Consider the following 11,311-nt stretch of genomic DNA (forward strand, 5'->3'; position numbering starts at 1 on the left):
CCTGTTTCTCCTTTTCGATCTTAACTCATAAATTATGGCTGTCCACAAAGCTCCAAACTGCCTTATACAATTACTGCTGCTGGTGTGGAAAAACTTTTCAATGCTTCTCGGACGGAAATGCTATATGATGGGCCTTATAATTTTCTTTGCTATCATTCCTCTAATATTAATGTCACTTAGGCTTATACCTTTACTAAGAAGGAAGCCACAAATTCGTGGACCAATACCAACTTTTGGGCTTCATGGCCGAATTCCGTAAGTCCTCTTAAGTCTCCTCTATCTTAATATACATTTTTTATTTTTCTCTAAATAGTTCTAACATTTATTTTTCGCCACAAGCTCCATTACTTGAGGCGCTTGTGAAAGAAATAAACGGTAGCAAAATCACAGCTTTCCAAAATTCTCGAAAACTTCAAGAAGCGTTAGTCGATTTTCCTGATGAGAACGATGTTGTGATTGGAATTGATTTTGCCGAAGGCTGGACCGAATGGCCAGACCAATTATCGTTCGTACTCCGTGTCCCCAAGCTATCTGCTTCAGATGATGACATGTTTGGACTGTTTGGATCTTACTCATATTATGAAAACGGCTTCTTAGCCGTACAGCAGGCATTGAGTAAAGCACACATTAATCACAAGTGTAAGCAGTTGAACAAGTGTCCGAAGGAAATTAAGTTTCCGGAGTTTAGAGACCTTCCATCCCCTCCCATTTTTGCGACAGTCTACACAAATTATTTGCAAACCATAGGACAATTTTTCATTGAAATGATTGCATGTTTCGTGGTCGTTACTTTGACAAAGGTATGGGCAATCGAAGCTGCATTATTGCGTTGTCACTCGTTTTCACTTATCCAGCGTTTTTCCAATCTCCGTTACAGTATATTGTCCAGGAAAAGGAGCTCCAGCTCAAGGAGACATTGCACTTACTGGGAGTAGGCTCCGGCTTGCAATGGCTGGCCTGGTACGTCCAATCGTTCATTATTCTCCTTATAGGATCGGCGGTTTTAACGCTATGCTGGAAAGTCGTGCTTCCGAATTCGGAGATATCCTTCTTGCCGTTCACCCACTGGTCACTAGTTCTGTTCGTTTTGCTCGTGCTCGGCCACTGTTGGATCTGCTTCAGCTTCCTGATGAGTAGCCTGCTCTCCACAACGAGCCTACTTCCTCTGATCACTGTCCTTTCTGTGCTTGCCACACAATTTCCCTATTCCTTTTTGCACTCGGTTGGTTGTCCGCTGGGCCTGAACGCTTTCATCAGTCTTTTCCTATTGTCTGGTTACACCTTGTTGGTCGACGGCGTCTGCAATTGGGATTTCTATGGTGTGGGCCTGCAGTGGGATAATCTGTTCGAGATCGCGTGGCCAGGCGACACTATCAGCGTTGGCCATATCCTGCTGATCATGCTTTTGGCCAGTTTTGTGTCCCTGCTTATCTGTCTGTACATGGAGCAAATCCGGCCAGGTACTTACGGAGTACCCCGTCCCTGGCATTTCCCCTGCTCCTGCTGCTGCCCCACCGAAAACCTGCTGCCCTACAAGCGGCTCTTCTACAGGTGTCTCGGGATAAATAGGGCTGCTCCGGATGTGGAACGTTCCGAAGTCGAACTGATTGAGGCAGATCCCGAGGGCAAAACAGTCGGCGTTCAGATAATAGGCCTCAGCAAGACCTTTGGCAAAATGGAAGCTGTGAGGCACATCAGTTTCGATATGTTCGAAGACCAGATTACGGTGCTGATGGGGCACAATGGAGCCGGCAAGACCACGCTGATCAGTATGCTGGCTGGATTCATTCCTCCCACTTCGGGCACGGCTCTGGTAAATGGCTATGATATCCAGAGGGAGCCCCGGCAGGCCCGGAGTTGCATAGGCCTGTGTCCGCAGCAGAACGTCCTCTTTAAGCACCTCAGCTCGGCCAGTCACATATGGTTCTTTAGCCGGCTCCGGGGACTCAGAGGTGCGGAGGTCAAGGCCGAGGTGGACAAGTACCTGGAGAAGCTCAACCTAAAGGGGAAGAAGAAAGCGGCAGCCCGGAATCTATCAGGCGGAACCCAGCGGCGGCTGAGTGTCGCATGTGCCCTCTGCGGGGGCGTCAAGGTACTCTTAAATAATTTCATTAAATATCCCCAAGGATTTAAATTTCAACAACTAATTTCTATAAGTATTTTATGGTCAAATCGCCCCCTACTTAAATGCAAGCTTTTATGATTTTATAGCTAACATTTCGATAAGTTGTCGATAAATTACTATAATATATTTTTTCTTGCTTCTATATTTATACTCTTGTAGAGGGTATTAACATATAATTTTGGTCAGAAGTTTGTAACGCAGTGAAGAAGATATTTCCGACCCCATAAAGTATATATATTCTTGATCAGGATCAATAAAGGAGTTGATATAGCCATGTCCGTCTGTCCGACTGTCCGTCTGTCCGTCCGTCCGTCCGTCCGTCCGTCTGTCCGTCCGTCCGTCCGTCCGTCCGTCCGTCCGTCTGTCCGTCCGTCCGTCCGTCTGTCCGTCCGTCCGTCCGTCCGTCTGTCCGTCCGTCCGTCCTCGTCCGTCCGTCCGTCTGTCCGTCCGTCCGTCCGTCCGTCCGTCCGTCCGTCCGTCCGTCCGTCCGTCCGTCCGTCCGTCTCGTCCGTCCGTCCGTCCGTCCGTCCGTCCGTCCGTCCGTCCGTCCGTCCGTCCGTCCGTCCGTCCGTCCGTCTGTCCGTCTGTCCGTCTGTTTCAATACCGTTTGCGAGCTCAGTTTAAAAGCTAACGATCTGAAACTGTCACAGTCATCCTAATACATGTGTACCCGGATCAAGTTTGAAAACCGCCCCGATCGGATGTCTATATCCTATAGCTCCCATAGGAACAATAGGATGTAACTTGCAAGAATTAAAGATATTTCGCGCAGTGTAAAAGCTATTGACGGGCAACTTTCCAAATCGTATTTTTTTATGCATCCCTTGATCAGGGTAAAAGCGCGTGCCGATCAGACGTCTATATCCTATAGCTTCCATAGAAATACAAGCTATTTACATCAATTTTATATAATTACAAAAAAAATAATTTATGTTTCGCCCAGTGTATAAGCTTTTAACATCATTTTTTTAAGTCTGCAAGGGTATTAAAACTTCGGCTTGCCAAAGTTAGCTTCCGTCCTCGTTTTGAATTGTTCCTCCAAAAGTTGATTTGTAGCGTTTTGTCACTAGCCATGGTATTTCTTTAAATAGAATGTGGTTTATACACCCAGGTACTTATTTGCGACGAGCCCAGCACAGGATTAGATCCCGGTGCCCGGCGGGAACTGTGGAAACTAATCCTGGAGGCAAAGAAGGGTTGCACTGTTATGCTGACCACCCACCAGTTGGATGACGGGGAGGTCCTGAGCGATCGCATGGTCATTATCAGCGATGGGCAGGTGCGCTGCATTGGATCGCTGCCCTTCCTCAAGAAACAGGTGGACGCCAGTTGCCTGCTCACCTGCGAAACCAGGAAACGATGTGACGTGGACAAGCTGACTTCATTGATATCCCTTCATGTGGGCAGTATCATCCCTTTCAGCATCATGGGTCGTGATGTTTGCTACAAGCTGCCGTTAAGTAAGTCAATTTCGTTTTCCCGGATGTTCCGGGACTTAGAGCATCAGAAAAATGATCTGAAGGTTCGTGGATTCGGCATGAGTTCTGTGGGTTTGGAGGAGATTTTCATGAGCTTCGGGGAGGAGGAGCGCGATTCCCGGAATTCTGGCGGGGCTGAGAAAAATGACGAGGCCGACGACGATGTTGAGAATGAGGATTATGACCAAGAAGAAAGTGAACCCAATTGCGGAAGCCAGTGGAGGGCGATGATGATCAAGAAGTATTTGTCTTTCTTTGAGAACAAGGTAATGAGCGGAAATACTTGCATATTTTAATAAAAAAGCTTATAAATGACCTAATGCTATTGCTACTTGAGCTTAGCTATCCGTTACGCATAGAGTCATAATCTCGGAAACTTGTCAAGCATGACGGCTCTTTGTGATGATTGCATTCTCTTTTTATACCCTTACAAAGGGATTATAATTTTGGTCAAAAGTATACATATTCTTGATCAGGATCGCGTCCTGAGTTTATATAAGCATGTCCGTCTGTCCGTTTCTACGCAAACTAGTCTCTCAGTTTTAAAGATATCGAATTGAAACTTTGCACACACCCTTCTTTCCTTTGCCCGCAGTATATAAGTCGGAAAGGATTTTCTATGGGTTTTATTTTTGGCTAATCAATTCGACCTACCAAATTTCATAAGGATCGGCCGACTATATTCTACAGCTGCTATATAACTGAACGATTGGAAATGCCATAACTTTGGTGTTTTTAAAGTTAGGAAGTTGTGATTTTTTATGAGTATTAAGAACGCATCATATGAATAATTTTGGAGAATACAATTTACATAATAATCTGCAAGGGTCTTTCAACTTCGGCTCCGCCCGAAGTTAGCTTTCCTTTCTTGTTCTACTATGATTTTACATTATGACTTTACAGGGGATAACTGTGCTTTTACTTCTTGTTTCATCCATATTGTAACTAGGTTTACTTCGTGCTGCTTTTGTTAATTCCCATTGTCTACTATCTGTCGACGCTAATAAGTGCTACGGATCCCCAGAATTTGCCCAGAGTGAGCATGAATGTCCAAGAGTACGGTAGCTACGGGGTCAGCATTTTGGTTTCAGATCCCGAAAGATCCGGAGAAATGAGCCCTGCATATTATACCATCGCTAGATTGGCCGGAACAAACGTTGTGGTGAAGACAATAGATGAGCCTATGGAGGAGTATGTGAAGAACGCCTGGGCGACACCAGAGGGAAAACATGAGATTATGTTCATGCCGATGGCTGTCGAACTAGCAAGCCCTCTAGTCGGGTGGGTCGGGCCCAGACACTTTCTTTATGCGGCGCCCATGACCCTCAATCTCGTCTACAATGTGATGGCCCACGAGCTCCTCGGCCCCGAAATCAGACTGAAGGTGACCAGCGCTCCATACCAGAAGAGGAGCACCGTCTTAAATTTGTTTATCGACGATAGAACATTGCGGTTCCAAACGTACGTGATGTGTTATGTGGGCTTGGCAATGATCCTGTTCTCACATTTGATTATCCAAGAGAGGGACTCGCATATGAAGATGCAGCAGGAGGTGTCCGGACTGAGCATGGTCACTTATTGGCTGAGCCACCTGGTGTTCGACATGCTGGTCTATTCAATATTGGCGCTGGCTCTGCTGCTACCACTCTACAACTATGCGCCCTGGTACAATTTGCTGACTTTGCTCCTCTTCCTTGGACTGACGTCGCTAATCTTCGTGTACTTCTTGACATTGGTGCTTTCGGCCACACTTCTAGCTGTGACCTTGGTTTTACTTTCGGGTATGGCCATAGATCTGAGTGGATTATATTTGCTTTGGCAAAACTATAACATATATTGAAACAAATACTGCACCGATGGCGTAGACCTACAGTTTAAAAAAATATGTAAGATCAACAATTTACTTGTTAAAATCAGACTAGGGCCACTATTCAATGGCCCCAAAAAACCAACTAAAAATACCTTTAAATTTTTAAAAATAATACAGTAATCCTTTTTCTATGTTGATTTTACATATGTTTATACCCGTTACTCGTAGAGTAAAAGGGTATATTGTATTCGTGCAAAAGTATGTAACAGGTAGAAGGAAGCGTTTCCGACCCTATAAAGTATATATATTCTTGTTCAGGATCACTAGCCGAGTCGATCTAGCCATGTCCGTCTGTCCGTCTGTCTGTCCGTCTGTCTGTCCGTCCGTATGAACGCTGAGATCTCGGAAACTATAAAAGCTAGAAGATTGGCATTTTGCATGTAGATTTGAGGAGTTCCTACGCAGCGCAAGTTTGTTTCAAAATGGTGCCACGCCCCCTCTGACGCCCATAAGCCACAAGCTGTGGGCACAGTTTTGATGATATTATGAAAATTTTAATTGATATGTATTTGTTTCGTCAATAAATATCGATTGGCCTAATAAAAGTTTGCCACGCCCACTCTAACGCCCAAAAACCCATTAAACGCATTAGCCTGGCTAGCACCTATGACTTTGGAACTGCTGACCAAGGTGCTCAACAGAGTCAACGCTAATTCTCGATAAGGATTTCTATTAAAGGAAATTGCGATGGTTTTCATTTGTCAATACCGAACTATATCCCAAGAACTATGCAAATCAAATCTAGTTACCCAAATTGGAGGTCTGAGTCAAACAATGGCGTATGTGTGTATTTATGTAAGCATTTACATATGTATGTATTTACATTGTACACAGTTGCAATTGCCCGGCAATTATAATATTAAGTTGTTTAGCTGAGTAACGGGTATCTAATAGTCGAGGCACTCGACTAAAGCGTTCTCTCTTGTTTTTATTGTGTATAACCAGACTTTTCAAATGTATTTTGCGTTCCACTAGAAATCCAAAGCGTATGTAACTATTATTTAACTAATAACATTATATTATTAACATTAAAAGAAGGCTATGCTATTAATTCAACGTTTAAAACTAAAAACTAGTTTGTGCCTAAGCAAATTTCCATTCGGATACGTGTTGACGTTGAATTTCTACCAAAAATGTTCTTTTTCCAGGTATCCTGGCATTTTATTTGATTCAACTTGTTGGAGAGCAGGCGCTTATATATAATGTTATATATATAGTTATATGTATTGCTTACCTGACTCCTTTGGTAGCTGGTTATTATTGCCTGGCCAAATGCTTCCAGTTCAGTACCTTGTGCGCTGATTCTAATTTTGAATCTGAAGATCCAGACCTTGCCTTTTTGAAAAATGTGAGTTGCGTCAACCCTATGGCTGTTGAATCAGCAGGATGTGTGTGTAAAAGTGAGTCTTGAGAATAGTAAGTGTCTACCTTAATTTGAGATTATATTGGCAGATCTGATGCTGTATCCTGAAATGCTTGGCATGATTGCTGGAGCTATTATTTTTTGGACAATAATGATGTTCTATGAGTACGGAAGCTGTATATGGTACAAATTCAAAGGTTGTTGCACACCCAGCCCAATGGGTTCGATTGAGGATCCCAAAGTTGCAAAGGAGGCAGAAAAAATAAAAAATATGGATGCAGAGCAGATAGAAAGCCGGGCACTAGTCGTAGAGGAAGTTTCTAAAAAATATAGCTGCGGCCCGCTGGCCGTGAATAACATATCCTTCGCTCTTAAACCGTTAGTAACTTATTTTGGTCAAATTAAAATTACAAGAAGGATACCCTGTTTCGACTTATATGCTACCAGTTATATAGACAAAAGACTTTTGGGAAAGTTTTATTCAAATGGATCGGACGGTTTTATCATATAGTTGCCATAAAAATAGCTAAAAAATTAATTTTTAATTAGTTGATTACTTTTTATAATAAAGCTTATAATACAAGATGTATAATTTTTTTTATATACGGTTTTATTTTTTCACAAATCGACGAATATATAGTTGCCATAGAAACAAGAAAGGAAAGCTAACTTCGGGCGGAGCCGAAGTTGAAATACCCTTGCAGAATATTCTGTAAATTATATTCTCCAAAATTATTCATATGATGCATTCTTAACATCATAAAAATCTCAACTTCCTAACTTTACAAACACCAAACTTATGGCATTTCCGATCGTTCAGTTATATGGCAGCTATAGGATATAGTCGGCCGATCCCGGCCGTTCCGACTTATATACTGCGTGCAAAGGAAAGAAGGATGTGTGCAAAGTTTCAATTCGATATCTTTAAAACTGAGAGACTAGTTCGCGTAGAAACAGACAGACGGACAGACAGACGGACAGACAGACGGACAGACAGACGGACAGACGGACATGCTTATATCAACTCAGGAGGTGATCCTGATAAAGAATATATATACCTTATGGGGTAAGAGATGTCTCCTTCACTGCGTTGCACACTTTTGACCAAAATTATAATACCCTCTGCAAGGGTATAAAAACGGAAGAGAAATAGGAAATCGACATATACGCATATAGCTCGAGATATAGTTATGCAATTTATAATATAATATATAATAATATATTATATTATAAAAATCGAATAGAAATGATAAACAATTTTTATATTTTAATGTACGCATTGAAATAAAGGTATATAATTATTATTCATGATGTAGTCGTTTATATAAAAATATTTTTTGTTATAAATGCAAGGATATTCGGCTTGCCGATAAGCTTTCTTTCTTGTCAAATAAAAGCTCCAAGTGTCTCTTAACACCATAACACCTCGAATTATTAAAAAACTCTCATTCAGTTACTCCAATTTAAATATATATTAAGCAAATTATTTGTTTTAGTCAATCGCCTTATATAAGTTATATTGTTTTTAAAGAAATATGGAAATTCAATTAACCTCAGAAAATCTGCATTTTTTGTTTTGGTTATTTGTAAAATCGAGCTCAGAAAAGCTCAATAAATTTGGTTTTTATACCCTTGCAGAGTCAAAAGTTTGCAACGCAGTGATGGAGACATTACAGACCCGTCTGTCCGTCTGTCCGTCCGTCCGTCCGTCCGTTTCTACGCAAACTAGTCCCTTACTTTTAAACCTATCTGCTTGAAACCTTCCCAAAAGTTGTCTTTCTATTGCAGGTAGTATATAAGTCGGATATAACTGAACGATCGGAAAAGCGATAACTTTGGTGTTTTTAAAGTTAGGAAGTTGGGATTTTCTGTGGGTTTTATTCCTGGCCAATCAATCCAAATTTCATAAGGATCGGCCGACTATATCTTATAGCTGCCATATAACTGAACGATTGGATATGTCATAGCTTTGGTGTTTTTAAAGATAGGAAGTTGGGACTTTTTATGAGTATTAAGAATGCATCATATGAATAATTTTGGAGAATATAATTTACAGAATATTCTGCAAGGGTATATCAACTTCGGCTCCGCCCGAAGTTAGTTTTCCTTTCTTGTTTGATTTAAGGTATTTCTTATTTATTGAAGAGCATACTTTTAAAAAACAAAGATACTTAAGATTTGAAATTTATTTAAATTAATTTTATATTTCCAAATCACTTGATGTGAACAACAAAAGAATGTTCTATAATAAATTCAACCCTAGTCTGTAAGATAATAACTACTTTGGAGTTAAACAAATTAAGAGTCGTATCCTTAAAGCAGTGAATGTATTTTCGTCATCAGGTCTACAGAGTTCTTAATTTTGAATTCAAAAGTAAACACCCATGACACTCTTCCTTATTACATTTTTTTGTCAACAATTTGAAATTCAGTGACTTTTCCGACCTCAAAACTGATATATTCTTGTTTCGTCTGTCCGTTTATAAAACTCTTTGATGTTAAGCGCGCCAATAAACGATGGTCCCTTCTCTTAATGATGTCTTAAGTCAACACATTTAATTTAGTTATTTTTTCAGGCTGGGGTATCAAATATATACTAAGCGTAACATAATTTTTAAGAGAGTGTAATTAAACGACCGACAGAGTAATCTCCCTAAAGTAAAGCTAACTAATTGATATTTTCCAGCCACTTTTGTTTAGGACTTCTTGGACCCAATGGAGCCGGAAAGACAAGTACGTTCAAAATGATCGTCGGCGAGCAATCGATAGATAGAGGAAATATATATATTGCGGGCTATAGCATGAAAACGAACCGCAGAAATGCAATGAAGGAACTCGGCTACTGTGCTCAGTTTGATTCGTTCTTCGAATTTTTTACTGGCCGTCAAATGGTCAAGTTTTTCCTGCAGTTACGTGGCACTGAAACCAAAAAGCTGACGAAACGATCTGAGCAACTTGCTGATCAGTTCGGATTCAGAAAGCACTTGGATAAAAAGGTAAGTGTTATAAAATTTGATGAATGGCAAAATAGTTCTTTGGAACAAAATTGGTAATTTATTCGTTCGCAGATTAAGTACTACAGTGGCGGTACAAAACGAAAAATCAACGCGGCGGTTGCTTGTGGAGCGAAATCTCTTATTTGTCTGGATGAGCCCAGTGCAGGAGTGGATCCTGCCTCGCGACGTCACGTTTGGAACATTATCGACGAGACGGCCAGCAAGGGAAAAGCAGTACTTCTGACCTCCCACAACATGGACGAGATAAATGCCCTTTGCTCGAAGAGCGTTATCCTGGTAAACGGTAGCATTTACGCCATGGGATCGAATCAGCACGTTAAAAGCAAAATTTGCAATAGACTGGCACTCAAATTGGTTGTAAACGTTAAAACGGATGAGTAGGTTCTGAGCCAGTCACCTCCATTTCGAGTAACCTCTTACCTTTTTTTGCAGCATGTCTAGAGCCCTTATTAAGATTGAGGATGAAGTAAAAAATACCTTTCCCAAAGCGATTCTTAAGTAAGTATCTGTTTTAAAAACATCAACAATTAGTTGGATGCAAGTCACTCCATTCCAACTTCTATTCACTTACAAAATTTAAACTATGTCAGCAAATTACAAACTCTGAAAATAGATTTTATTACCTGTGTAATCACACTGTAAAAATTACAATTTATAAAAAATATCCAATCATTGTGTCGTATAGAAACAATATCTCAATGCTGGGTTTTTATCAATTCGTCAATGTTTTATTTTTTATTCTTAGAGAAAACTACGAGTTCAGTGGGAGGATTACATTTGAAATCCCTGAGGAGGATAGCAGCTGGTCGAAAGTCTTTGATTTTGTCGAAGGCAATCGCGGTCCGTGGCAGCTGGCCGACTACTCTATACAACAGCCGTCTTTCGAGGATATATTCGAGGAGATTGGCAAACAGAGAAAATTTAACAAGAGGACCTTTATATAACTAGTTTTATATGCCATGAATTTATTATTTTTAGATTCATATGCTTATACTTTGTATCCAAAATTTATAATGAAATTTGTACTGCAGTGTATTACGACACGGGGTTTTTTATTCTCGACTGAACTTAACAGTTGTCTAATTTAACATTGCAGCACTTTAATCAAGACCGAAATTCCTACACATGTTTCAATTACACTACCTATCTCACATGAGGCGACAAATGTAACACATCATAAAACAAAATACACCTTACTCTCACTCTGCCATTCCACGCTCCCGGTTTTATTTTCATTCATTTTGTGGTGGCATTATGTTTTGGCTTATGCTGTGGGTGCGGGATGCTGCTGTAGCATTAATTAAATTTAATTAAAATGTGTCAACTGAGCTCGTAATAACAAATTCGTCTCACATCTGAATTACACCCCACGACCCTCCTGTTCAGCCCCATATCCATGCAAAACGGGACAACAGGAACGTTGTCAACACCAACAAAATGGCTCATTAAAAACTTTTA

General features: G+C 40.8%; 1 protein-coding gene across 4 annotated transcripts; it reads left to right on the forward strand.

The window, feature by feature from the left end:
- On the forward strand, window positions 1-10,894 carry LOC108042231 (phospholipid-transporting ATPase ABCA3). Of its 4 annotated transcripts, XM_017120412.2 has the most exons (12): window positions 1-255; window positions 314-800; window positions 878-960; window positions 1,552-2,092; window positions 3,237-3,869; window positions 4,553-5,384; window positions 6,622-6,873; window positions 6,926-7,214; window positions 9,523-9,832; window positions 9,905-10,230; window positions 10,286-10,351; window positions 10,599-10,894. In XM_017120412.2, exons 1-12 carry the CDS (start codon window positions 35-37, stop codon window positions 10,795-10,797), a joined length of 4,239 nt encoding a protein of 1,412 aa, XP_016975901.2. In that variant the 5' UTR covers window positions 1-34; the 3' UTR covers window positions 10,798-10,894. The 4 variants fall into 4 exon arrangements, with proteins under 4 accessions (XP_016975901.2, XP_016975900.2, XP_016975902.2 ...); XM_017120411.2 differs by having other exon boundaries at window positions 878-2,092; XM_017120413.2 differs by lacking the exons at window positions 9,523-9,832; window positions 9,905-10,230; window positions 10,286-10,351; window positions 10,599-10,894 and having other exon boundaries at window positions 878-2,092; window positions 6,622-6,821; window positions 6,926-7,034.
- The last annotated feature ends 417 nt before the right edge of the window (window positions 10,895-11,311 follow it).

The sequence above is a fragment of the Drosophila rhopaloa genome, unplaced genomic scaffold, assembly GCF_018152115.1.
Source record: "Drosophila rhopaloa isolate 14029-0021.01 unplaced genomic scaffold, ASM1815211v1 contig_191, whole genome shotgun sequence".
NCBI classification, from domain to species: Eukaryota; Metazoa; Arthropoda; class Insecta; order Diptera; family Drosophilidae; genus Drosophila; species Drosophila rhopaloa.

Coding starts and splice junctions, on each gene's coding strand:
- LOC108042231 (XM_017120411.2), top strand. CDS start 35: ATGGCTGTCCACAAAGCTCCAAACTGCCTTATACAATTACTGCTGCTG. Junction 5,385..6,621: donor GACCTTGGTTTTACTTTCGG/GTATGGCCATAG, acceptor TTCTTTTTCCAG/GTATCCTGGCATTTTATTTG. Junction 6,874..6,925: donor AGCAGGATGTGTGTGTAAAA/GTGAGTCTTGAG, acceptor TTATATTGGCAG/ATCTGATGCTGTATCCTGAA.